The sequence below is a fragment of the Podospora anserina genome, chromosome 6 (assembly GCF_000226545.1).
Source record: "Podospora anserina S mat+ genomic DNA chromosome 6, supercontig 2".
Classification (NCBI taxonomy): Eukaryota; Fungi; Ascomycota; class Sordariomycetes; order Sordariales; family Podosporaceae; genus Podospora; species Podospora anserina.
Genome location: NW_001914857.1, coordinates 1329133 through 1356891, shown reverse-complemented (window position 1 = coordinate 1356891; position 27759 = coordinate 1329133). Strand labels below are relative to the sequence as shown.

Below are 27759 nucleotides of genomic sequence, written 5' to 3'. Positions count from 1 at the left end.
GCCCCACGTAGGTATTACAGGGGAGCATTCTCTACTATATTCACAACTTAACTCGTCGTTTTCTCTGAACATTCATGGGCGCCCCAAAGTACCTGCCGTACCTTACATCATATTATTGAGTTGGATTTGGGGAAGCAAGAAAAACTTCGGAGGCACCCTACCTACCTTTATTAGCTCACTATCTCAAAGACATATCAATTATCCTTGAAGGCCCGTATCCTAACAAATTTTCTCCATACTTTCCACCTTGTAGTACGAGGTGTCGAACGCTCTCTTTTCTTATCACAAAGACTTACTAACAAAAGTTATGTTTTAAAAGATCAATGGCACAAGATACCTTTGACTGTGGTTGCCATTGCCACAAAAGGCAGGAGCGAAGTCGTCCTCGTGGTCTTTCACCCGTATCTCCCAAAAAGGAGTGAATACTCCAAACAAAGGAGTAGGCCAATAAGCATCCAGAGAATTCTTGGTCGCTAAAACTCCCACATTTACCAGCTTTCAGTTATGGTAAGTAAAGCAAAGCTCCAGCCATAGCTATTTCATTCACCACAACTTTCTGGAGTTTCGCCCCAATTATTGTCAGAACAAATAGTGGAGAGGAGGCATCGCCCTGCCTATTGGGTATGTGTATTGTACACGCTAAGAGTATACATTACCCCTAATACTTTTACCCCAGCCTCGTCCCAACTTCTCACCCATATAGTCCCCACTTCTCACCCCCCCATCTCTACATCTCACCTTTCCAATCTCAGCATCTCACCTTTCCAATCCCAACATCTTACCTTTCTAATCCAGCATCACCATCTTCCAATCCCAGCATCTTACCCTTCTAATCCCAGCATTTCTATATTCCAATCCCAACTTCTATCCCTTCTCGTCCCAACTTTTATTTCCCCAGTCCAAACTTCTTATACTCCTATATTATGAATGGAAGAAACGGAGGTGATGTGGAACTGGCTGAGTAAGGAGGATCCGTGAGTTACTGGGTCTTTGCATCTTAGGGTATGTTTTAAAATGGGTCTCTTCGGTGGAATTCTTAGCAGTACAACACACACCCTAAACAATTTGTCTGGAGCCCTTATTCTATTGAAACCCGCCCCCCCCCTCTGCGACGATATCCTATGTGTACATAACCCCCATCTCTTCCAACCTTTGTAGGGTGGTAATATCTGGAGGAGGGAAAGACGGAGGAAAAATCGGAGGAAAAAAAAGGAGCCAGCCCTTACCTAAGCCAGTTATTGGGTTGCCAGCCAATCATCGTGCAACTTTTTCTGCTTCTCCCACTCCTTAACCAACTTCTTGCGCCTATTTTTAGAAATGACCTCCCCCTTGGCATCCAAAGTAGGAATGCCACTATCATCCCATTCCTTATACTCAGACGTCTTGAACATTGCCACAGGATCGATTTTGGCACGTCCCCGCAGCTCCCTCTCTTTCTCAGCCTCCTTTGCTTTCTGCTCCAGCTTGGCCTTGGCTTTGGCGATAGCAAGGGACTCTTGCTCTGCGCGAGCCTCTATGAGAGACTTATCGAGAGGCCTCACCAAGGCAGGAAGAGGGCTATTGCGGTCCTCCAGATATATCCCTAGGTTCCAGAGGTGCACATCGCGAAGCTGGTCACACAAGACAAGCAAATCCTTGGCCGGTGCTTTCTCAGCTGCCAAATCTTTAACGCTTTTGCGGAATTCCTGCAGCACCTGACTGTAAGGCTCTGAAGTGTCGATAGAGGTAGGCGTGGCGAGGGTTGCCTCATCAGCGAGCTTGGAAATGGCATCATGATCGACCGCCGAGCCGATTGCTAGGGTTCGGACCTTGTCACGCAATTGCGATGCAGGGTATATGTAAGGCTTTGCTGGCGCCGGAATATTGAGTCCGGACCACCCTATACGTTCTGAATTGGTGAGATCCCCTTCAGGATCCAGGCCGAAGATGGTGACAATGCGAGTAACCCAGCGCGCCAGGGAGAGGACTGTTTCGTCGGCAAGCTTCTCGGCTGAGTTCGCCTCGGTGACAAGATCAGAGAGGATTCTCATCACAGAGGAGATGTTGAAGGAATCGCAGAGCGCATTGTCGACGTCGGCCTTCGCCTTCTCCAGAGACTTCAGCAACTGCTGGTCAGCAACCCCAATATCTTGACCCTCGGCATTGGGGCGAGTGTGTTTTGACAGATCCAAGCTCTTCAACAAGAAATTATTAAGCTTGCCCTCCCACCCAATTACCGCCTTCATGAGCTCATCCGTCACCTCAATACCATCCTGCCAAGGCATCAAAAGGAAGCAGATTCGGAGAGACCGAGCAGTCCAGTCTTTCTCGGAGAGCACACTTCGAATAGTTGTGTAGTTCTTAAGACTCTTGCTCATCTTCAAGCCCCGGATCCTATTTTCAGTTAGCTGCGCTGTGTCGCTGAAGTCGTTGGTGCTATCACTTGCCTCAGTTGACCCATATGAATGAAGTAGTTTGCCCACTGCACATGGCAGTCCGGAGTCGACCAATACGCCTCTGACTGTGCCAACTCGTTGTCATGGTGAGGGAAACGAAGGTCAACCCCTCCGGAATGGATATCCATCGTCTTCCCTATCGCTTCCGACGCCATGGCAGAGCATTCAATGTGCCACCCAGGCCGCCCACGACCCCACGGGCTATCCCAGGCTGGTTCGCCTGGCTTGCTGGCCTTCCACAGGGCAAAATGATTCGGGCTCCTCTTCATAGATGCTCCTTTGGACAGCGACCCCTCGCCATCAGCCAAAAGGGCAGGGTCGTTCTTGTTCCATGGTTCCAGCCGGGAGTAGCTATGCCCAGCTTTCTCAAACGAGTCGATATCGAAGTAGACGGAACCATCGGGGGTAGCGTACCCGAAACCATTCGCCACAATCTTCTCTACAAAGTCGACGATTTGTCTGACATACTCGGTCACACGTGTCAGTTGATCTGGAGGCAGGACGTTCAGCGCATCCATGTCTTCGAAGAAGCGGCGCTCGAATTTCTGGCTCAGCTCCAGGTAAATCTGATGATTGTTCGAGTCGATAGAGGCACCATGCAATGCATCCAGATATGGCAGCAGGACATCGTCAGCTTTGGCGAAGAACTCAGACGCTGTTTCAGGGTTTTGGAGGGCCTCGGCAGCCAACTGTGCTGTCCCAATATGCGCCCTGAGCAGCAAATCCTCGACAGTAACACTCTGGCTTTGTAGCGTTTCCTTGTACGCCTTGTTGACTTCCTCGGCGAAGCTCTCTGGGTTCATATCCCCCGGCAACGACGGCAGATTCTTGCCAACATATTGGAGAAATGCGGCCTTCACCTCAGCCAGAACCGTCTCACTAACTGTCTCTTCCTCAGCATGCTGATGCTTGAATCGCGCGAGCAGGTGTTGACGACGAGCCTGGAGGATAATCTTGTCGTCGATATCGGTGGTATTCATGACGAACTTGACTCGGAAGCCGAAATAGTCCCTCATGATACGGCGAATGATGTCGGTCGACACATAATTCTTGGCGTGGCCCAGATGGGCGTCTTCGTACACTGTAGGGCCGCAGGCGTACCACGTAACGACTTCCCCTGTTGGATCAACTGGAATGAAGTCATTCTTGGTCCGCGTTAAGCTGTTGTAGATCTTCAATAGGGGCAGCCGAGCGTCATGGGCTTGGGGGGGGTTCATTTTGGCTGTTTACGAGCGTCGGAAGCCATGCTGTTTGTGGGTGACTGTTGAAACCGTTAGCATCGAAGAAAAGGGGTGAAATAAAACCAACGGTGGTTGCACCTTTGTCAAGGTGAGGGGAAGAGTTCGACTAGGTAACAGCTACAATTGTTACGATTGTCAGCATTAAGAAGTACTCGTCCGGAAGAAGGGAATGAGTGTACTTTTGGTGAAAAGGTGAGAAGGGGAGTATGCGAAAATAAACCTGGCTAATAGATTGTCCCTGATTAAGTTGTTGTTTGGCAATTCGAGGCAGGAGTGACTCACCTGAGCAATCTTACCCCCCTCATTCCCCGCACTTGGCAGTATTCTGGTCCAAGGAAACTGTTACCAGATAGGGGCCAATTGCTCAAACAGTTGGAGCTTCGGAGGCTTTATTTCCGGGTGCCTATACGTCGGTGGACAATATGTTTGCGTGGTGGTTGTTGACGTCGTGTTAAGCAGATGAAGGTAATAGTGTTCAGATGGAAGTACGGAGTAGAGACATTCATGAGATGGAAGCATTCAAGCAAACTCTTCTTGACAAGTGGTCACAACCCCGCGGTTGGCCTACCCTATGGTCAGCCCCCGAACAGTTTAACTGGGGCTTCCGAATGGCAGCAGTTTTCCGGGCGGGCAAACCAGTCCCAAACCCTCAGATCTTTCGGAAGGTGGATAAAATACCTAGCCGTCAAAAAAACACCTCATGGCATGAGATATTTGGGATCTTTCTCTTTTTCTAGGAAGCAAATCCCGCTCTTTAGCAATAGCGCTCGTCGCTTGTCGTCTGGTGGTTTGTAGGCTTGTTTGATTTCTGGGCATCAGCCCTGGCAGGACCCCTGTTGAGATTCTCCAAGGGATGTCCCAGGAACCGCTTCTCCACAAGCCCGCTCTCCCGCCAAATCCCCCTGTTCTAGAGCTTCTAGTGTTGATCCACAACGGACTCTAGTGATGTAGCATAGTACCTACTCTGAGCTCCGATTCCTTGAGAAGTATCAGTAAAGGTCATTCTTCTTCTATGAGAGTTGGTCTGTGGTTAATAGATGCTCAGTCGGCACCATGCTCTAACTACCTAGTAGTTCAGCATGTTGTTTAGTAGGTATATAGCCATGGCTCTTTTCCAAGATAGGTAGATAGCTATTCGCCTCAATTCATCGCAAAGCTTCTGGTTCGGTTCTTCTTGAAGTTTGATCTGTTTCCGGTTATCTCCATTGCTTGCCAAAGAACCATATCTTCTCCAACCCCACCTTTGATTTATGGCCACCTTCAGCCATTCCTCAACATCCATCCCTAATGGAGACCGTTTCAGGTTGCTAGGTTTGCAGGATGCAATCGCTTACCACGACTGGTCCTACCGCCAGATAAGTTAGCATGATGTATTCTGAGCATAAAGAAATGCCAATTCAAGGAAGGGAAGAGAACCTGGGCCATCCAGTTTCTCCTTCAGAATAACATTGCTACATATTTCGTTTATGGTTATATCTGGAGGACTCTCAAGTAATGGATTGGCGGAGCGGCAGGGCTTCTTGCAGCATCAGAAACTCGGCAGGCTGGGTGGATGTGGGCATGTTGTTGGTGTCTTTGTAAGCAGATGTCAGACCATAGGCTGCACTGATATGGCAAATTCTTATTGGAAAGCTATTTCTTCATGCTTACCTACCTTAACAGGTAGGGTCCCTTCTTATGGTACTCAGTTCTAGTTTAAACATCAATTCACATTACCTGCCCACCTAGCCACAAGGGGCAGTGACAAGCGTCAGGCTGCCTAGTCATATCATGTTGAGACCTCAGTGAATGGCGCAGCCCCTCACATCACATACACCCAATGATTGGTTGAGATAATGGCAAACACATTACCAGACACCACAACAGAGCACACGAGATATTGCTTGTTACGCTCAGCTTTCGGGGAACCGGCCACTGTCGATCCGTGACAAGGCTCTCTATATATGACTACCTTACATGTGTTTCTGTGCATTAGCTTGAAGCACCCCGCCTCGATGCGGCTTTACACAAGGATGGATAGGCGCTTCCGTGAATTGCACACAGTGCGCCCTATCGACAGCCTATGACCGCCGTTGCCTTGTCGTGAACTCTTATCTTTGCAAGCGAGGCAAAAGACGATAATCATGGATGAATACAGCCAACAGCCCTTGGCACCAGGCCACCTGATCAAGGAGCAGCGGTCGAACACCAAATCATTGGTTGTGAAGCAACCAGAATAGTGACTGTGCCTGCAAAAGGTAGTTCTGTGCCTTCTCCAGGTGTACGATGTGTAGAACCGAAACCGAAGTATGTCGTACCTGGATGCCTGAGGGCGATCTTGCAGAACACTGGACCAAGCATAAATAGAGGCCTTCGGACGCGATGGAGATGACCTGAACTCTATCATTCCAAGCATCAATTTCAAAAACAACAGTCCAACTAGACGGTTGAGCTGTTCCCTACAACTCTCTCAAAACTCACTGGTATGTACACCCCGGCTTGAGTACTCTGGAAACTCCAATTGTACTTACAAGTAAGTTGAAGAACTTGTACCCATCATCATGTCCAACGCTCAGAACTTCGTTAGCTGGTCGTTGGATGGGCAGCATTGAGAGGACAACTGCGAACAGTATGCTGGAGAAGTTTTCGTAAGTCATTCATCCATACATCACATTCATATTGTCCTAGCCCCTAGTTCTTCTCAAATTATGACCACTAGGGGTTGCTGGGTCCTCTTTCGGCCCCAATCATCCAGCACAACAGTGCGTGCAAACACTGCTCTTCGTCGTGGACATGCGGAAAGTACGAATGCTGTGATGATCACTGCCATTGCTGAGATGAGAATTCACGCATCATACCGAGCATTACAAGTAACTTGACGGATTTTGGATAGGGATTACAATCTGAGGTGGACAAGTTCACGATTCAACATCGTGTTATGTGGTGATAGCTGGGGTGGTCTGCTAGCTAGGTAACTTCAAATATACGTATGATGTACTCTCGTACCTAGCTCAAACACAATTCAAGTCTGTCCAGACCTGTGCATACCTGTGCTCAGTGACGCTCTTGATTCTATTTGAAGGTTATATGTACTAAGGTACCTCTGTATAAAGATGGGATAGAGCTGGGACTGAAGTTATATGAAGCTAAGATTATGGATATATAAAGTCGGGACTGAGCTTGGACTGAAGTTATTTAAAGCTAAGATTATAGACATTCAAAGTTGGGACTGAGTCTAGGAAAAGCTAGGATAATAGAATATAAAGCTTGGATTTGAGGTTGGGGTACTAAAGAGGAGAATAGAGGTATATTAAGCTAAGAAAAAGAATAAATAAAGTTTATGTTACTTAAGTTTCGAAAAAGTTAAGACTATTTACATAGGTATATATAATAGGTATATCTATAAAGCGGAGATTAAGCTGTGATTCAGAGATAGAAAGTTGGGATTAGACTGAGATTAAGATACACAAAGTTGGAATTAAGTCTTAAGAAAGCTAAGACCTTATAAAGTAAAGCTAGGAAAAAAGACTACCTGAGATAATTAACAACACTTTCCTATATCAGAAAGAATTTCCAGTCAAGTTAAGACAACAAACACACAAAGCTAGGTCTGGGACATCTTATACTAGAACGGCATCTATGTAGGTAGAGTCAGGACGATTGATATATAAGGCTGGGATTTCAAATATCTAATGTTTGGACTGTAAGTCAATGAAGCTGGGGTTAGTTTTTATGTAAAAAGCAGGGGCTAAGTTATCCAGTTCCTACCTTATCTTGAGATGTCCACTTACAAGGCTGAGAGAATGTGTGGAGACTTCTCTTTCAGATCTGAAGACAAAGAGAATCCCTCGAATAGCCAAAACTTACTTCGTACTCCCAGAATCGACGATTTAACTGCAATTCATACACTAGTTATTTGGGCTGTCATAACTCCATATCAACATTATGCGTTTCAACGTGGTGGTGGTGTAGCCAATCATCTACACTAACGCCCAGTTGCGCCACATCCGAGGCTGACACGCAATCAGGCCAGTACTCCTGAGAGTTTCTGAGTCAGTGACGAGGCTCTAAACTCCTTGATTTGCTAAACTGAGCATTGATGCTATCGGCGGTCATTCGTCAATTCTATGCAGCTGCATGAACAAGTGGCTGGACCGGGAATGCCGTTCTTGTAGGAATTGACCGCTCATCGTTGTCCAGCGTGTCAAACATCTGGAGCACCGAATCACCTGCTCATAAACGCCAAGGTTGAATGAGTTTAAAGTGAGGGGAAGCCCCCGAGCCCGTGCCTGGAATACCAAACTGAGTTTCCCACTGCCCTGCCATGGAGGTGCGCCTCCGGTCCGCCTTACCCGCCCGCCTGCACTCTACGTAAGCTTTCCAGGGCGAGGGAGTTACCGTTCACCGAGCGTGCATGCGCAAACTTGCTTTGCCGCTCCCCAGTTCCCAGTTATCTGGGACACTTTCCTTTGACTGCCTTTTTCCCTCTTCCATCACCCTCTACCCGCCAAACAAACCCGTCGCCAGCAGGTTTGGGAGATTGAAGCCGTTTCTCTCCAAAGATGCCACTGCCAATCGCGGCCAAAGGTAAGTTATTGTTACTAGCCTTCTCCTGTCTAAAACCACAGCATTGTCTTTTGCGTTGTGTTCCCCGCACCCTTGTTTGCCCCGCCAATTCTTCAGTGCAAATCACCGTCGTTGTTTGTCGCCCGAGGTTTAGGTCAGCACTGGCCACTCCCGTGACAAGTGGCGAATGGACGACACGCAAGCCTCGAGGCAGCTCATTTTAATTGTTGGGATACTTGATCTCTGTTGAATCTTTCTCGGGTTTTGTATTGTTGCTTTCTCATTCAGCAACTGTCAGTGAGAGGGAGGCAGCGAGGAATATCTTCAAGGTTTCCAAGTCGAGAAGTTCCCAGCGCTTGATCTTGCCCCACTCTCTCTACCTTATCATTATCACTCCGCTTATCGCATTTCTTCAATCCCCCATCATCCGTACACCAGACATCGAACATGCCCCCTGTTAACCACGCTTTGCTTGCTTCAGTCAGCATAGCTGCAGTCGGCGTAGCTGCAGCCGTAGCTGTAGCTATCTATGAAAGCCCCGAGGTCCGCCGCGTAGCCGAGGACCTACGTAGACGCATCGCCATCGCCCTCCGCTCTCTCGGTGACGACTTCGACCCAGACAACCGGCAGCCCCGTTTCAACCGCCCAGAAGACGCTCACGGATTTTACGAATCTCACAATGTTGATGCTGACGACGAAACACGGAGGAGACAACGAGAGGAACTGATGTATTGGAACGCTCGCCGGAACGAACAACAGTCACAATCGGCCGAATTGCCCACTCCTCGCCTTCCTACCTTTGATGACTTCTTACGGCCTGACAACTCTGGTGAACGCGGTACTTTGGTTTACAACACTGGCGCCAATCCAGCGGATGATTCAAACAATGTGGTTAGACGCCGTGGCAACCTCGAAGGCGTGTGCGGACTGAATGCTGCAATGGTTTACAACCCCTTTGCTGATGAGCACGGTATCGAATTGGAAGAGCGCCCTCACATCGACGAGACGGAAGCCGCCAATTTGTTGAAGCCCGATCATGACGAAACCGTATCCGATATCTATGCCGCTACTCCCCGCAGCCAGAGCCCTGAGCCCGCGCAAAAGGCTGTTGCTGCTACCAACCCTGAAGTTCTCTTTGATTTCGACTCGCAATCCAACGATACCAGCCTCCGTGATCAGTTTCCCGACGCCTATGGGAAGACCGAGGATGGGACTCACACTCCCACCACCCGCAGCGAGACCATCGGCCGCGAGGAGGAGCAAGACATGTCTGCCAGCTACAGCAGCACCCAGTCTGATGCCTATGCCTCGATTCAGGCGTGGGCTCAGTCTAACACTGGGTTTTACTCGCCTCTGCCTGTTACGCCTGAGCCACCGATGTCTGATGGGGAGTACCTCAGCCAAGGACAGAGAACGCCTAGCGATGACACTGCCTCTATCGCTGAATCTGGCGTTGATGTCAACTTTGATGCTGCTTCCTCCAAGGATGGGGACTATGGCATCATGAGCGATAGTGACGATGGGATCGCCACTCCTGGTAGCTGGTCCGAGGTTGGCAGTGTGATTAGCGAGACTGAGAGCGTTGCTCGGGCTTAGAGGAGGCGCGGTTGATGTGCTTGATGATGTTTATACCGGGTCTATGGATGTATACCCGCGATACCACCGACCATTTCTTCCTGTTTTGGGTTTACATTATATATGTTTGGTGTTTTGGGCGTTAGGAACGGTTTTCATAACAGGGAAATGGGTGGTCAGGCTTGGGTGTTCTTGTTAGGGGTGACTATAGGCCCGTGCTATCTTTTTTGAGAAATATAGCAGAATATTGCCAAAAAAAAAGAGGATATCTTTGTAGGTATCATCGTGTCTCGTAACTCGTATAGTATAGATATGCTGCGGGGGATTACAGTCAAAGGTCGTCTTGCTTCTTCTTAACCTTCCTTTCCTCTTCCTTGTGATGCTGGACGTAACCCTCATATAACTCTTCCACCCCAAGCCCGAATTGCTCTTCCCAGAAGGAGTCCTGGTGGTATTTGTGGTGGCGGAGGTGGTCGTTGAGGTGGCGGATGGTGCTGTTGCCGAAGATGTCTTCGAGGTATTGGAGGAAGTAGGCTGTATGTTGGTAGCCTCTGTCCCAGGCTTTTTGGGTATGTTAGTAAGGGTGGGCGGTGATTGGGGATTGGATTAGGGGGTAAAAAGGGAGAGGGGGTTGAAATGGAAAAGAGAGGGGGGGGGGGGGCAATACCGCCATCAACCTCCTTCTTCCAATGCGGCGGGGACAAATCACAATTCAGCCTCACCCAGTCAGCGATCCCTTCTATTAACCCCCCTGGACAAGTGTGTTTTGCGTCCCACTGGTAGCAGTGGACCAGTTCGTGGGTGATGACGCCGATGATCTCGTCACGGACGCGGGTTGGGCTGTTGGGACGGGAGGCTACGTTGGAGATGTGGTTGAGGTTGAAGTGGATTTCTTTGTGGTCGTGGTCGAGGTCGGTGCCGGTTGTGTAGGCCACGCCGTCCATGTCACGGAATATGAGGGTGACGGAGCGGGTTGGGGGTGGGGTGAAGGAGTGGGAGGAGGGGGTGTGGTAGAGGAGGCGGAGGACGTTTTGGAGGCAGTCGGGGAGGACGGTGGCGGGGTTGATGGAGGTGAAGAGGAGGGCGGAGGCGGGGTGGGTTAGGTTGCGGTTTTCGAGGCGGAGGGTGGGGAGGGGGAAGGGTTTGGGGGAGGAAATGGTGGTTGTTTTGGGGTCATTGGGGGTGGTGTCCCTAGGGGGGTGGATTGGGATGGGAGATTGGGTTGCTGATGGGGCGTCGGATGGGCGGGAGATGGGGGGTTCGAGGATGGTGGTAGGCCTGGGGGCTAGGGTTTGTTCGTAGAAGGTCATGATTGCGGTTTAACGAGGGAAGGATGATGTTTGGGAGAAAATAAACAATGGCATTTGGTAGAAGCTATTCCCAGCTCAAGCTTATATCGGGTCCAGCTGTATGCAGGGAGGTGCCGCTTACATTGCGCACCAACACCGACAGCGTGGTGTTCTAGAAGGTGGGGCATATCGATAAGAGGTGGGGAAATAGCAACAGGGGGTGGGGAATTGCGGGGAATTGAGGATGCCGAGACCCCTGACAGCAATCATTTGCATGGCCCGTGCTCCACTTGGTGCGGGCAAGGGGTGACGAAAAGCTGCAGAGAACATCCCGCAAACAGAATTGTGGTCTGTGTCCCTTCCTCATCGACGTCGAGCCAAATTTACCTTAGCAATCCACCACAAGGAACGGCAACGAAGCTTCAAGTCGAGGTCCGCGTGTACTCTTTCGACCCTGCGATTGCGCGTCTTTGGAGCCCTATAACGGGCGCGACTGCCGACATCCTGTCGCGAAAGCTTGCTGATAAAAACCCTGGGCCGGCAACTTAATAAGCAGCTCATTTTTTGTTTTGTTTTCTTTCTGCCACTTTCCGCAACCTACCACAGCGACCGACCTTTAATCATACCACCTCGACCCGGTCCCGCAACCTCGACAACCTCCTCCATCCATTTTATCGCAATCACACCTGAAATCCTCTGCTTTGGAGGATATGGCGGAACCAATCTCTGAGCAGCAGGTCATCGACCTTACCAATATCCTGCGCACCGACGCCCCTGTCGACACCAAGATTCAACACATCAACGTAGCCAAGTCCTGCATCAAGTCGCACTACATCCCCGAGCCATGTATCGCGCCACTATTCGACGCCCTCCGATCTGCGTCCAGCTCTCAACATGGCGTTCTCGTTAATGCTGGGTTTGGCACCTTCAACCATCTCCTCACCCGACTGAGAAAGCAAGATCCCAAGGGCCTGTCGAAGGAGGTTGCGCGCACAGGGACATTGCCGCTGCTGGCTGAGAAACTGGGCGATCATAAAGATAAGATTCGATATATCGCGACACAGGCTCTTGTCACGATATACAAGGTGGCGCCTGAACAAGTCGAGCGCGCAGTACGCAACTTGGCCATGACCGGGAAGAACCCAAGGACAAAGGAGTCAAGCTTGCACTGGCTCCTTCAGATGCACCAGGAGAGTAGCATGCCGTTTAGGAGCTATGTGCCATCTTTGATGGATTTGCTCGAGGACGCGGATGCCACTGTTCGCGACACTGCCAAGACCACTGTCATCGAATTGTTCAGGTATGCCCCGAAGCTATCAAGTATAGGATATAAGCTGACTTGACCAGAAACGCCCCCAATACGGCCAAATCGGACCTTAAGAGGCAGTTGAAGAATTGCAAAATTCGACCAGCTATCGAGCAAGCGATCGTAAAAGAGCTCATCCCTACCGGTTCTGCGTCAGCCTCACAAGCAGATTCGATAGACGAGCATCACCCCCGTCCTGCTTCTCGCCCAGCCTCTCGTGCAGCCCTCTCAGCCAGCGCATCCTCCCATGCCATCGACCGCCCGATTACTCCAGCTCCCGATAGCTCCAAGACCTCGGACCCGGTGGAACCGTCATACGTCAACACGAAGAGCGAGCTGGACGAGATACTACGAGACATGCACGCCCATTTCGAGGGCAGGGAGACAGAGCAGAATTGGATGGAGCGAGAAAAGAACGTGATTAAGCTTCGCAAACTTGTCGCTGGCAATGCTCCGCAAGACTTCACTGAACGATTCCTTGATGGGCTTCGGGCACTCTTGGACGGGATGATCAAGGCCGTTACCTCGCTAAGAACGAGCCTGTGCACCCATGGATGCAATCTTATTCAGGATTTGGCGAGGGTGTTTGGCCCAGGAATCGATCCTATGGTGGAGATACTCATGCAAACGTTCATCAAGCTTGCCGCCTCGACCAAGAAACTGGCCAGTCAGCAAGCAAACATGACGGTCGATGCCATCATCTCCAATGTTACAACGACACCAAGAATAATGCAACATATCTGGTTTGCGACTCAGGACAAGAACGTCCAGCCAAGACTCTACGCTTGCGGGTGGCTTCAGACCATCTTGGTCAAGGAAGCACATCATAAGCATCATGTGGAACATACGGGAGGCCTGGAGGTCATTGAGAAGTGCATCAAGAAGGGTCTCGGGGATGCTAACCCAGGAGTAAGAGAGAAGGCTCGCGCGACGTTCTGGAAGTTCAATGCCATCTGGCCTGTGAGGGCAGAGGTTATCATGGATGGGCTCGACGCAACAGCGCAAAAGCTCTTGAGAAACGACGCCAACAATCCCAACCCTGTCAAGCGACAGCCAGTCGCAGGCGGAGCTCGACCAGGACTCGGTTTGTCTAAGAGTACAATGGAGGCACCAAAACCGAGCATTCGCGACGCGATCATGGCCAAAAAGAAGGCTATGGCGGGGACTTCCACCAAGAACCCCCCCACACGGCCTGGTTCGGCCATGGCACATTTCTCACCGGTCAGAACGGCCACAGGATCCTCTGAAGCTCCCGCAGCAACAGCACCCAAGCCAATGGCTATCCGCACGCGACCCGAGTCAACCACTGGTGGACTTTCTGGTGCACCCATGAGACCCGGGCGTAAGAGACCCGAGGTTGCTCCTAGGCCAGCAACTGCAGGACCCTACTCGGTACGAAGTCACGACCAAGCCTCCAGCGAGCAAACCAGCCCGCCGGATTCCCGAAGGCCAAAGTCAGTAATTACCCCAAAATCCATATCATCCTCTCCGAAACGGACACTCCCTAAGCCGACCCGTCCGAATCAGCCCGAGTCGAATCTTCCAACACCCGCCAGAGCAGGAACTCCCAAATTTGCATCGCTGCGCAATACGCCTTCCAGGATTGGTCAACCCCTATTCAGTAGCCCGAGAGCAAGTACAGTGGACTTGAGTGTACCTACGATATCCGTGGCCAAACACACACCACCCCATGATAGACATTATGAGCCAAGCCCCCTAGAGTCTGTGGAAACCCTTCCCAGTTTGTCGGATACACCCTCTCGGACAAGAGAGGAGTTTGCAGTCCCGTCTGTCGATGATCACGAAGAGATTGAGCTCCCTCTTCCCACATCAAAACCACCTAGCCCCGCCCCTCAGATCGTCGAGCCAGTTTCCACCACCACGAGCCCGACTACCCTAAAGGTGTATGAGGACCCTTTCACGGCGGAACAATCTCCGCCAAAACCCACCTTTGAGGCACCCGTGTTGGAGGACAAGCCGGTCAACGAAGACGCGGCTACACTGCTCCGCCCGGCCCCGGTCATTGTCAGCACCGGCGAGAATGGCGACATCAGTAAGGGCAGTGTCATGTCCCCCGAGAAACTCAAGCAAAACTCGCGGTTGCTGGAGAGCGGAATTACTAAGGTCAAGGCCAAGGCTCTGGACGTGCACGGGTTCCGCAAGTTGCAATCCATCATCAGGGACAGCAACAACCACAAGGGCTTGATCACCGATGAGAAGTTTGATGCCCTGCTGATTGGGCTGTTTGAGTACCTCGAGTCGCCTCTGCCGAACCTTGCGCCGGAAAAGGTGCAGGATGTCAAGGCTCAAGTGCTGGCCACGATCAAGGTTATGCTCAAGAAGATGAGAGCGAGGTTTCAGCCTCACGTCTCACGGGGATTGGAGAGTTTGCTCAGGGCGAGGTCGTGTTACGACGGGAGGACGCACATGGTTAGTGGGTTGGAGTTGCTGGCCGGTGAGCTGGTCATGTTGGGGGATGCGGGGGAGATTGTGATGGTGTTGGCGAGGATGATGCAGGGGTTGAATGTGGATGACGCGGAGAGGGATAGTAGGGTTGTGAGCATGGGCTTGCATGTGCTGAAGGAGATGATGGAGCAGAGGGGGGAGGGGTATGTGCCTAGTGAGGGGGAGCTGGAGGTGCTGGCGGGGCTGGCGGCGAAGTGTCTGGAGAGTGTGGAGAGCGCGGTGAGGATGGATGCGGTGTTGCTTTGTGTGGTGATGCATGCGAGGGTTGGGGAGGGGAGGTTTTGGGAGGCGGTTAAGGGGGTTAGGGAGGATCCGAAGAGTTTGATTACTTATTATATTGTTAGGAGGCAGAGGGAGGGGAGTGTGAGTGCTAGTGCTGCTTAGGGGGGGACATAAGCGGGGGTTTTTTTTCTTTTTGCTGGGGGGTGTTGGAGTTCTTGTGTGTGTGAGTGTGTGTGTGTTGAGGGAAACGGAGGGGATCTATTCAAGTGTTGTTCTGCTTGGGATTGTAAACAGGGAAACGAAGAGCAGAAAATGGGAAATAAGGACATGGGATAGGGATATATCTCTAGGGAGGGATTGGTTGGTTGGCTGGCTTGGGGTTGGGGCTGGGTGTACAGGATTACACGTGCTGATATAGCCTCTTTGTTGAGTATGCTTTTGTAGTTTCGATATCTTTCTCTTCTCTTTTGTTTCTTCTTCCACTTCTGGGCGTTTTTCTTTGGGTTTTGTTGTTGCACCTCCCACCTCTATAACTTTGTGTTGTGGTACACGAGTTTTTTGGGAATGGTTAGTCGAGTTTTAATACCACTTTTGTTCATGGTATACTAGTCTATGAAGCTCGGATTGAGGACCGTCAATGCTTGGGTTGAGGACCGTTAATGTTTAGATTGAGGACCGTTAATGTTTAGATTGAGGACCCTTAATGCTTGGATTAAATATAGTAGATGCTTAGATTGAGGAGAGTAAGTATTAGGATTAAATATGGTAAATATCTAGATAAAGGCTAACTATTGCTTAGATGGAAGGTTATTAGGGCTTAGGTCTAATTAGGGTGGTGAAGGCTTGGATTGTTTTATCTAGAGTTGGGATAGGATTTTAAATGGTGTAATAACTCAAGTATGAAGGGGGAATTTCAACCGCTTTCTTATCTACCAAAGATCCTAACTCCCCCGTACTTTTACCGCAACTCTTAGTCTTATATCCAAGCTTTCTAAGTAGGTACTCACAGGATCTATTGTTTACCTAGCTGAAATATGAAAAGAATATCATTCCTTCACCTAGTACTAATCTATCTGACAAGTCTTTGAAGATAGACTCAAGAGAAACAGGAACTTGTGGTCTGACTGCAGCCCGCCGCTTCCACCTCCAAAGTAGAACGACCCAACGCAGAATAAGAGACTGAAGGTTATGGTAACCATCATACTGTCAATTTTCTTCATGGGCACTAGGTACATTATCATAACAGGAAGAACGAAGAAGATCACTGCCATGAGGACGATAAAGAGATGTGATAGGATGCGGAGGGTGGGATAGCTCATTGTAAACGACTTTCGGGTCTCTGGCTCTGGTTGGCGGAGGAGAAAAGAGTTGGTAGAACATCCAGTGTTAGCATCTCAAGATCTGTGGGACCAGACTTGTCAACTAGAACAGAATTACCTTGACGATAGAACCTGCTTTGCTCAATGTCTCCGCGGCGGAAACTACAAAGTCGTTGATGGCGCTGGGCCGTGGGCCTAGAGACCGGTAGCCTTCAGGAAGCAATCCACGGCCCGAGTTTTCAGGGTCCAGTCCTCTGTCCCAACAACAGAGATGGTATTGCTCTGTCAGGTTCTGGTTGGGCGAATGCTGATGCATGATGGTGTTGGCGAGTGTGAAAACCGTCCCTTTATACAGACCGTCGTGGGTTAGCCCTGTCTCTTCTGACAGTTTGCTCCAGACTACAAAATAAAAAGACATACCGAGTTCCTTACACTCCATCGTAAGCCTGTCGACAAGCTCCTGCTTCTTCCGACCAAAAGCATTTTTCGTCAGGCACTTCTTATAGTCATCCTGCCCCTGTGCTCGGTTCTCCTTCTCCAACTCCTTCACCTCTTGGAAGGTCTCTTTGGACTTGGCAGCCCAGTGGTCCAAAATGAAGGAGAATTGTGCTTCGCAGGCAGGGAAAAAGAGCCACTCTCAGCATCCTTGTCTCTCTTCTGCAATCTGAGTGCGTACGAACGGTTGTTCTGGGTTGAGTCAGCCTGCAACCAGGCAGGTGCGTGCGCAAGGTAGACCAGGGAGTATACTTACCACCGCTGTCGTCTCCTCCAGCCTCTGGGAAGGGAAAATCTGAGCTATTCAGGATTTCCGTGTTGCTGATGGGGCTACCATCACTGCCTAGTGATTAAGGAGTTAGTATATGGAAGAATTCTCTTAGAATGGCGGACTCTTCCAAACTTCGTGGAGAAAGACGGCAGCCCTCAGAGTCTTACGGTCTGGTAGAGAATGCAGGCCGATAAAGAGTTGTTGGTACTTACTCGTGACTTCCTGGATGGACAACCCTTTCTCCAGATCAAGCTTGTCCAACTCCATGATCGCCAGTATATCTTTCTGTCTCCTTTACGATGATGTCGTGAAAGAGAGAAGCCGTGAAGGAGAGAGCTATGCGGTCCCCGCGGGAGGTAGCTTAATGGCAGCCAAACCTCACGACTTCCAGAGAAACTGCCACGGCTGTTATCTCACACACCCATCATCGGTTATTCAGAGCCTCGTGCTTGCCAATATACTCTCAAGCACCAAGGCGCTCCATCTCCACGTGGTGAGCGTATGCCCAGCAGGCTACTCCGGCAGATGCTGCTCAATCGACCGCCTATGATGGGCGCTGAAGGCATGCAAGCCATGATGCATGTTGACTGATCCGACCTTGGGAGGGTGAGATTTCTTCAACCAAGACAACGCAGAGAGAGCGGAATGAGGCCTGGATGGGAGAAAGCAATTCCTCCTAATGAGTACAATAACCTGGAATGTGCGTTAGCGCTCATGCTTCAATGTGTCACTAATGGCCAAGAAGAGATATGATACAGACTTATTAAAGTGTGCGCATCCAATTTTACTCTCGGAGATCTAGTTGGTGGTAGTTGCGATGATGTCGTTGGGAAGAATGAGTGTTTGATCCCACAAGGCTGCGGGAACAACCAACAAAAATGGCGCGTGGTGGTGGTTGCAGCCTCCGGGCGGGACGGCATCTTCTCATTTGTGGATATCAATCACACACCATACTCGAACTATTTTGAACTTGCAGCAAGGCTTTGGGTAATGGTGGGTATAATATGCAGGAAATAGATGGCTTAGTGATCAACCGGCATAATATGGATGTGCTTCTTCTCTTCTTTATCTACAGAGATGCGCCCTGTCTAGCAACCATCCGATGGCCCTGCCTCCAACATCTTTGGCCATTATATACAGACGAGCTACCCCCTATTCTCTCCACCTTGACCATCAATACACTCCATGTGTATCCCAAAAAAGGGTCCAACCTCCCGGGTATGTTGATGCCGCCTATCTTGCGTTGTGTATTCCTCCATCTAACGTCGGGAAAGAAAAACGAAGATATGTCGAAGAAAGGGAATGATTTCTGAAGCCAACAGCCCTCGAAACCAACAGCTCTCTACATAATGGTGATCCCCGGCACCGAGATCGACGTGAAGCAAAAATGAGATCTGCACCGACGGCATCCACGACCGTGCCGAATACCAACATCTTCAAGCATAGTGATGATGCTAGAAGAGTATGACACAACGGCATATAGACGATTTTGAAGTCCCGGGAAACTTGCATGATGCCGAACGAATGGGATCATCTTGAATTCTTGTGCTCTTGGTCACTTGGTGCCGTTTTGGGCTTCTGGGTGGAAGGTGTCGGCACAACTTGACCTGCATACTCTTTGGCCTTACCCTTGGCTGCAAGAAGTTGTTCGGACTTCTGGTCGACCGAGCCAAAATAGGAACGTCTGCCGTAGACGCCGGCGGGTTGCTTTGGAAGATCTTTGGCAGAATGAGCAGTCTTCACGAGAACATGTCTTCTACTCTGGAATACTTCCGCGCTCGACATATTGCGAGAGGAGGACGGGGAAAGGTCTTTGGGAGTTTTGTCCTCATGGTGTCGGGTTCGCGAAGCGGTGCTGCTCGTTTTGCTGTCTCTTTGCTTTTGAGGAGACGCTGGCCGGGAAGGGAGTGGGTTGGTGACGGTCATGTTGACGGGGGGCGATATGGTCGACCGCTATGGGGTAACGACAGGTGAGCAGTGAGGAGTACTCGTATGACTATGTGTGAAAAGTTTTGTGCAAGCTGACCAAAACCCAAACAGGCGGAAGGATTTGAGAAAAGTAAGTAACAAAGGAGCCATCATGGAGGAAGAAGACAGCAAAACCTTCAAGTCAGGCATGTTGGACATCATTCAGTGGCTAGCACGTCGCCGAGGGACCCGCCGTTCCAGCACGCGGGAGTACAGGGGCAAATTCGGAAGGCCACTGCGAGCACACGTCCCGGGCCGCGTTCGGTGTTCGAATTCTGGTCACGATGCGGGACTAAGCCTCTCCGCAATCCCCCGACTTGCCTTGTGTGCGGGCTCAGCGGTTCTGAACCAGAAGAAGAGCATAACTTGCCTCACTGATCAACACTGCTTATGGCCTGTATGATCGAATTTTTCTTTTTTTACGAGACGTAGGACCAACAGGGGGTCTGACAGCTCGAAAGTTCTCCGCCGAGACGATTATGTCACCCCATTTCGGCGACGGGGGGAGAAATGGCGCCATCATATTTGAATACAAAAGTTGTAGGGATCAGAATGCGTGCTGTGCCTTCTTTATTTGTCCAGACCGCGGCTCGCCATGAGGGGCAGGCTTCCAAGTGATGCGCACATGTCGGAGTCATAGCACGCGAGAGCGAAAATTCGCAAACGTAAGGTCCTTGCCCAGTCGTAACGCACCGTTTCTCTGTGGGGGCCAGTGAAGAAAGCTGTCTCTCAGCCAAGGTAACCTAGGTATTTGCTCAGGTTTGGGATAATACGTCCTTTAACGTTTGTTTTGTGGCTGTCAAGAATCAAATTTTCCTGGCTAAAAAACGTATCTGCTGACAACTGATGAACAACTGGCCTTCGCGCGAACCCGAGCATCTATGGCTGCGCCTCCCTGCCTCTCTCCCAAGACCCCTGCCAAAGCTGTGGCTTGGGACACCGTCCTCCTTGGAACAAAAGGTGGCTTGATGATGTGGCCACTCACAAATTTTCAAACATGGTTGCTGATGGCGCAGCAGTGGTGAAATCCAGGGTCAAGGCATACATACAGTAAGGCGTTTTCTAGACACGTTGGCTGAACTGGTACCATGTGAAGAGAGCAAAAATATCCAATAATATTCAAACGATCTGGCTACCCCCCAGCGAAATCAAAAGAAATGCTTTCAACGGTCTGTAAGAAAAAAGAACATCTTTGATGGGCAAGCAATCATAAGCTGAGATCATGGACACTGAAAGCTTAGATTACACACTTATGAAGCTTGGATATATATAGGTAAAGCCTAGACTATATACGTCCAAAGCTTAGATAAGAGATTCCGAATGCTTTGATAGATTACCGTTCATTATTCTTGTAGAGACCAGCTATGTTTCCATCATGATCTCCGTCATGATTTTCGCTTATAACCCTTCTTCCCGGGGTTATGTAAACATATCAAATCTATCAATTCAAAGGAATCTAACATAGATCCAGATTTTTGTCTGGATTTGGCTTTGATAGATCTGACTTGGTGCCAGCCTTGGCCACATCTCATCTCAAAGACAAATCTCATCCCAATGGCCTTTTTTGTCTGACCCAGTAGTAAAGACCCGTCAAATCCACCTTAGCTATTGCGAGTTAACTCACCATGTTGAGTACCCAGCCATTCATCAAATATGTTTTGCTGCTATCACACAGTTAAGACACTAGGTATGTTTCATGGTCACCCATCAAGTGGCCAACTTCCAGTGCCAAAACCTCAGCTCTCCCACCAACTTAAACCATATACACAATAGCACTTTACCACATACACACACGCATACATGCATAGTGAACTCTTCAAACATATTCCTCATGTTACACTCGCAAACGAAAGATCCACGCTCTGTCCCCGCGCGAGCAAACGAGGTAAAGACAAGAAAAACGCGCCCTCTCACGACGGCCTTTTTTCGCTGCTCGCAAGCGCATCGCCCAAAAAGAACTCACACCCCTTCCCCATGACCTCCCCAATACCAAGACTCTACCCCAACTCTCAGAACCTCGTTAGCCAACATCATCTCACACATAATAACCACTTCAAAAACGCAGACAATCTCCCAAAAGAAATCCCAAAGACAAACCATCACCACCAGAAACTCTCTTGAAGGCTTAGACTAAATAAACATAAACAACATTCTAGGCTTGGATAACCGGTATTAAAAGCTAAGACAAAAGACTATTTAGAAGCTGAGATAAAAGACGTACAAACGACACCAAAAGTTCAGATCAAAGATAAATTTTGAGAATCACCCTGCCCGTTAAATATTTAAAGCTACAAAGTGCAGTACTGCCCCTCAGACATTATGGGCAGAAGAACCAATCGGGAAAATAAAGGAGACCAACAGTCAATACTCCTCCAAAGCTACTCAAAGCTCCTTCAAAGTTACTCAAAATCCCTTTGAACTACCTAAAACACATTCAAAGTTGTTCAAACCCCCTTTAAAGCGACTCAAAAAGCCTTCAAAACTACTGCAAAATCCTTTGACAAAGTAGCAAATAGGCCTTCTGCGCAATCAACAGGCATATCAATAATCTTGAAAGACTCAAGTCAACAGTCATACACATTCACCCCAACTTTCATCAGCAATATCACTTTCTCTAGGGCATGCCCCTATCAACATCAACCCCTCAACATCTCGTGTAGAGTCTTCCTCATATAAAAATTCCCCTGCCGCCTCCTTCTATGCTGTTCTCTTATACCTAGGAGAACCCTCCTCTCAAGTACTCTACAAGCCAGACTAAAAAGAAAAAGTCATCGTGTTACCCCATCCTCCCACCCCCTGCCATCACCACCCCCCTAAAGACTCAACTCCAAAGTCCTGTTATCCGCCCCCCCGGCAATACTACTCCCATCGGTCGGATACCCTACACATGGCCACGTTAGCAATCTTGCTGTCCCAAACTCTTCACTGCGAGGAAACTTACACCAAGAACAAATCGCAATGATGGCATACAAACACATAAGCAACATCCCCTCCAACCAATGACTCTTCCCGTCATTTATCAAATAATTCACCAGCAACACCGCAACAAACAACACCGCCACCTGGAATGGATCAAAGCTCAGCGTCATGGCATCGATCCCCATCCCCCACCCAATAATAACAAGCAAGGGGATGATAAACAACGCCACTTGCATGCTCGAACCCACCGCCACCCCAATAGCAAGATCCATCTTGTCCTTGATGGCAACAGTTACAGCAGTGGCGTGCTCAGCTGCGTTGCCCACGATAGGAAGAAGAATCAAGCCGACGAATTCTTCAGAAACAGCCCCGCTGGCGGTGATGGCGCTGATGGAGTCAACCATGTACTCTGCACAAATGGCGATAACAACCGTAGACCCGGCGAGGGTGGCGATGGCAACGAGAAAGTGCAGTGTGACCTCATCTTTGTCGTTGTCTTCCTCTACATTGCCTTTGCCGGGATTACTGACGGTGCCGCCTTGGGTTGCCCCCGAAGCACTCCTCATAGGAGGCTTGGTCACCATTTCCCGGATCTTTTCATTCTCGGATTGCTCTGATCCCAAGCCATGGCCGCTGATAATGCCAGCTGGGGCGACGAGTCCCTGAGAGACGGCGCCTTCGGGGACGCTGCGTCGCATGGGGTGGGTGAACGGTTTGGCTTGAACCTTCCGGCTTTCTTCGGCAAAGACCATTGAGTGCGTCTTGAGCTGGAAGAACAAGTAGGCGCAGTAAACGAAGAGCAGAATGACGGAGGTGCCTCGAGACAGCTTGGCAACATCGTTCTGTGGCGACTGGCTGGATCGGTCAAACACTGTCGGAACGATCACACTGGCCACGGCGAGGGCGAGCAAGCTGGCAGAAGTTTGCGCAACGGTGGTGTTGAAGTATTGTTCCCGTCTCCGCAGCCCGCCAAAGAAGAAGCACATGCCCATGACGAGGAGTAAGTTGGAGAGGATGCTGCCGATGAGGGAGGTCTGAACGATGACGACTTGACGATCAGCAAGCGCGATGATGGCTACGATCAGTTCGACTGCGTTTCTGTCATCATGTCCGGTCAGCATATCACAAAGCGCCATGCGGAGTCAACATAGCATACCCAAAGGTGGCATTCAATAGACCACCCACAGTCTCGCCCGTCCTGAACGCAATCTCCTCCGTCGCAAACCCCAGAATGGCCGCCAGGGGAACAATTGCCATAAAATTAACCACAAACACGGCAATCTTACTGACAGAGTGAATATTGGCAATTACAATACCAACCGGTGCTGCAATCAGCAACACATTGATCCATGAATTGAAGAATACCCGTTGGATCTGGTTCCTAACCGTGAACGGCTCCTTAGGCTCGACATGCTTGAAGAAACTGCTCGACTCCTTTTTCTTCTTCTTGACGCCATCGGCAGTAGGCCCCTCGGGTGTCGTCGTCGCATCGCCAGTGACACTGCGTTTGAATCTCCAGCGCATCGCTGGTAACTTGTTAAGCGCACTGCTAGTGACCTTCTGCTCCCCTGCCGACAAAGGGTTCGAGCCAACAAACGTCTCACCACTTCCAAACTGGCCATCAGCCGTATCAGGGGCCCGTCCCGATGCATTGATGTTTCTGCTCGTCGACCCGGGGCCGTTCAGCGGGATTCCCGGGGTCCTTGGATCATCCGACGGCCCGATCGGCAACCCCTCCAGCGGGTGGCCTTCGAGATCCTGATCATTGGCCGACTGCCATGCTGCAGTGCTGGTAGAGTCATGTGTGTATTTGTTGCGTGAGTACGGGAAGATATTCCACTTCGACTTGTGCCAGGCCACGTTGCGTGCCGCTTGTTTGGTCTGGTGGGCGTTATCTGCAGAAACAAAAGAAGACATTGTGTGGTTAGTGAAGGTCCAGTGTCACAATGAAGGCCCAAACCGGGATTGGCTTGGCATGATTGGGGGGAAATGCCATGTCACTCGACCTGGAACAGGCAGACGCTGTGTCTCCTTGCGGTGTTTGAGCACTGCTTGTCGTTGTGTACAGCGAGAGGCCTTGACAGCAGATCGCCAAGAGACACAGAGAAGCATGGCAACAGGGAAAGCAGAACGACCAGAGCGAAAGGGGCGCCCTGAATCAAGGGTGCTTACAAGACATTGTCCACGCGCTTGCGGTGAAGTGGGTCGAGAGAGGGGCTCGGAAAGCTTATCTGGTATTTTAGAGCTGGTCGGCGTGCTCACGACGTAATCTCGCCGCTTGAGGTCCCGGTGGTTTGGGTAGGATGAATCGGTGGCGCCGTGCAAGGGAGGCACAACGGCTTTGTGGTGGGGTGTTGTCACGATTGGCGGTTGGTGGAGGGTGATTTGGTTGTTGGTGAGGAGGAGCGTCCTCTCAAGATTGATTGCGGTGCACAGGAAACGAGGAGCGACTGTTGGCTACGAAGGTGCGAAAGAGGACGTGTAGATAAGCGCGCGATTGGTGCTCCCCGCCTCGCACGAATGACCGATCTTGTAGGGTGTCAACTGGTCTTCTGGCCAGAGTGAAACTTCACGAAACACAGCGGTAAGGATATGAGGGCGTAAGCATGAGATGCAAAGACGAATGGGCACCTTGATGATCCGGAGTTGATAGGTGTGTTTGATAAGTGGTGTCGTGGCAGTAGCAGCTGTTTCGCGGAATCAAGAGGGTGGAGGTGAGGAGGGGCAGTGCACTGCCATGTGATGGTGTTGCCTAGGGATCGCGACGGGATGAGATATCAAGAGCTCGAGGTTGGTGGCGGTCCGCAGAGGTTCATGTCAGCGCTTCTGCGACAGTGATGAGCGAAGTTTTGGCGACGCATGTAGGCAGACTCTCGGTCTGAGGAGTATGACAGTCAATACCGGGAAAGAGTGACCTGCCGCTGTTTCTCATGTGAGCTGGGTCTCGGCAGGAAGTGATGTCAACCCTCACCTCACCTCACCATCCATCCCATAGCTGATCATTTCCTGGAGGCCCCCAACCGCACGCACCCACAGTCTCTCAAAGAACCGATTTGTATTCCCACTCCACTGTCCTCCTGCAGACCAACGGTGCAACGGTGAATCCAACGATAAGATTCATCAAACCCTCCATCCATGCAAGTCTGTCGTCCTGGTGAAGCTCTTGGAGCAAATACCGCCCCATGATTGGACAGTTCTTCTGTAAGTCAGGTACCGTTGCTACTTTTGTGACCCCTGTCGGAACAAGCTTTTGCCAAGGGCGCCACCTGGCGCCGATCTGGGGTTGACGTGGTTCAAGCGTCCACCACAAGCTTGTCCTTTTCACTCTCACAACTCTCAATCCCACAGAGCTTGGCTTACACTCCACTCTTATCATTTCTCTTGGAGTAACTGTTGACCTATCACATCAACTCTCAAATAAAGCAGTTAGCAGTTTAAGCTTAGATACCCAGAATCAGGGGCTGACACAAACCACAGCAGATTCACCCTCACCAATGCCTGAGCCAAGCGGCCGAGGTTCACAGAGACGGCTTGCCTTATTTCTCCTCACACTCAGACTAAGTACCTACCGTAGCACCCCAAGGGTTGTTTAGAAAATAGGCACCTGGTTAGTTCCAACATATCTGCTACTTTTAATTGTAAAATAATTCCACGACTCTGATAAGCAAGTTGAGGCCAGGCAGTCGCAATGGCAGTAGCAATGCCAATGGCAGGGATGCACAGACACATGCATGTTGGATAGCCTTCTCTATACACCACAGTTTTCTGCCAAATCAACTATCTTGCACCTATACTTTGGGGTGCCACTGTGGCTTCTTCCACCAGACTCTTCCCTAACAAAATACTTATCAAGGTTATTCTTAACGTTGAACAAGAATTGCAAGATCATTCTACAAATAAAACAAGTTATATTATAAGACATTCCATTTTTTAAAACATATGTTAAGATTGAGGAAGATATTTAGGAGTACCTTTATGCTTGAAGATCTATATATATAATTGACTCTGTCTTAGTATGAACAAAACCTCTGTCATTTTCTACAACAGCATTGGCGCATTGTCGTTCTTGAGGTAGATCCGAGCATTATTAAGACGCTATCCAAGCTTCATTTCCGGTAGGTTGTCTGAGTTGCAAACCGGCAATCAGACCTGCCAAAGCTAATACTAAACAAGTCCAAATAAGCAAACCAGATGTAGCTGAAACTCTGGCGAATCTGGATTTCCGATGAATTTGGATGACTTGATAGATTTGATATACCTACATAACCCTATTTGGGTACCTTGGGATTAGGTAGGTTTATATATCGGACTTTGCAGTGTGTAGGGTACGGAACTAGTGGAGTGATGAGGCTTATATATGGTAGGATGTGAGGTCTCTTCGTGGATGTAGGCGTCTTTGTTTGTGACGGATTCTCAACTTAAAATCTGTTTAACCCCTAGCCTCTGCTTCGCAGTTAAACATAATGAACAATCTCTGGTTTAAACTTAAAAGCAGCCACAAACTTAGGATTGGAAGTTAAAGCCTTGAGTGATGATAGTTTCTCTAAGGTCATCGTCTCCCAAGATACTACCCATCCTAAAGATCTCCATCTTCCAAAGATGGGACTCGTCTCAAAAACACCAGTGCCAAGGTAGGTAGGCACCAAGTCAAACAAGTCAAATCTGACCTAATATTTGACTTGACTTAACTTGGTTTGTCGAAGGCTATGAAGTGGGAAGGTGTTCAAGATCCTTTTACTCAAAATATCAATACACCCGGGTAGATACCGATGGATTTATTTAGACAATATCATGAGCTCCCTCTCATTCCGAAAAAACCTCTCATCTCAAAGACATATCTCATCATCCGAGCATCATATCGTCTCAAAGGCAACATTCTCAGAGGTATTATATCATCCAAAATACTCTTCTACCTCATCCACCATCATCAAGTGACCAACCAAGCAAACAGCCGCACCTCTTCTACTTGACTTCTCCAGATATCCACCGCAATGGACACTCATATACACACACGCGCGCGCAACCGCTCGATCATGCACGTCTCAAAGCGCACACACACCACCGTAGGCCACGTCCCCGCCTGCGAACGTGGTAAGGGTACCTAGAGATATCGTCGTTCAAGCGGTGGCTTCATCCAGCCCCCAACAATGTGACTACCAAACGGGCAGTCTCTCCACCATCGCCGCACGTTAACACCGCCTGCCTAGAGCCCCCCGACAAGGGAAGGGGCAGGGCATCATTAGAGACACACACGTCGGGGACAAACCTACCTAGGTAGCATACCTCACATAGATAATATTAAGGGGTCTCAAGGACTAAGCAATCGTACCGAAATCATGGAGAAGTGATCGTAAAGGGCTTTTCCTCGCCTACTAAAGTCATTTTTATATACCTGAGATACCTTCGGATATATTTCTTAATTAATCCTCAGACTATCACATGCCACCCCAACAATCCAAACCACCCCTCGCCCTAAACTCACAGACAAATCGCCAGCTCCCTATCCCGGGTTTCCCCTCCGATCATATCCTATCCCTCCTTTACTTATCCCCCCCAATCCCCCTTCCCCTCCCCCTTCCCCGTCATCCTCAACCCCTCCAACCCCCCCGCAATCTGCAGCACTCCCCCGTCTCAAAAACCTCTCCCCCGCCCCCATCATAAAAACCTTTCTCCCCACCCTCTTACTTATTACAATCCACATTCCCACT

At 49.8% G+C, this 27759-nt stretch overlaps 6 protein-coding genes across 6 annotated transcripts; 2 read left to right on the top strand and 4 right to left on the bottom strand.

The window, feature by feature from the left end:
* Positions 1-1235: 1235 nt before the first annotated feature.
* PODANS_6_2750 (uncharacterized protein) lies at positions 1236-3652 on the bottom strand (the record flags this gene model as incomplete). Its single annotated transcript, XM_001910185.1, has 2 exons — positions 1236-2352; positions 2427-3652. The coding sequence occupies 2 exons, from the start codon at positions 3650-3652 to the stop codon at positions 1236-1238; spliced, it is 2343 nt and encodes a 780-aa protein (XP_001910220.1).
* A 4565-nt stretch (positions 3653-8217) lies between these two features.
* Positions 8218-9817, top strand: PODANS_6_2760 (uncharacterized protein; the record flags this gene model as incomplete). Its single annotated transcript, XM_001910184.1, has 2 exons — positions 8218-8242; positions 8703-9817. 2 exons carry the CDS (start codon positions 8218-8220, stop codon positions 9815-9817), a joined length of 1140 nt encoding a protein of 379 aa, XP_001910219.1.
* Positions 9818-10127: 310 nt separating this feature from the next.
* PODANS_6_2770 (uncharacterized protein) lies at positions 10128-11106 on the bottom strand (the record flags this gene model as incomplete). The annotated part of the gene is made up of 2 exons (XM_001910183.1): positions 10128-10357; positions 10464-11106. The coding sequence occupies 2 exons, from the start codon at positions 11104-11106 to the stop codon at positions 10128-10130; spliced, it is 873 nt and encodes a 290-aa protein (XP_001910218.1).
* A 689-nt stretch (positions 11107-11795) lies between these two features.
* On the top strand, positions 11796-15241 carry PODANS_6_2780 (uncharacterized protein; the record flags this gene model as incomplete). Its single annotated transcript, XM_001910182.1, has 2 exons — positions 11796-12385; positions 12433-15241. The coding sequence occupies 2 exons, from the start codon at positions 11796-11798 to the stop codon at positions 15239-15241; spliced, it is 3399 nt and encodes a 1132-aa protein (XP_001910217.1).
* Positions 15242-16143: 902 nt separating this feature from the next.
* Positions 16144-17431, bottom strand: PODANS_6_2785 (uncharacterized protein; the record flags this gene model as incomplete). Its single annotated transcript, XM_001910181.1, has 4 exons — positions 16144-16407; positions 16517-17034; positions 17150-17236; positions 17377-17431. The coding sequence occupies 4 exons, from the start codon at positions 17429-17431 to the stop codon at positions 16144-16146; spliced, it is 924 nt and encodes a 307-aa protein (XP_001910216.1).
* Positions 17432-21945: 4514 nt separating this feature from the next.
* On the bottom strand, positions 21946-23968 carry PODANS_6_2790 (uncharacterized protein; the record flags this gene model as incomplete). The annotated part of the gene is made up of 2 exons (XM_001910180.1): positions 21946-23149; positions 23208-23968. 2 exons carry the CDS (start codon positions 23966-23968, stop codon positions 21946-21948), a joined length of 1965 nt encoding a protein of 654 aa, XP_001910215.1.
* Positions 23969-27759: the final 3791 nt, after the last annotated feature.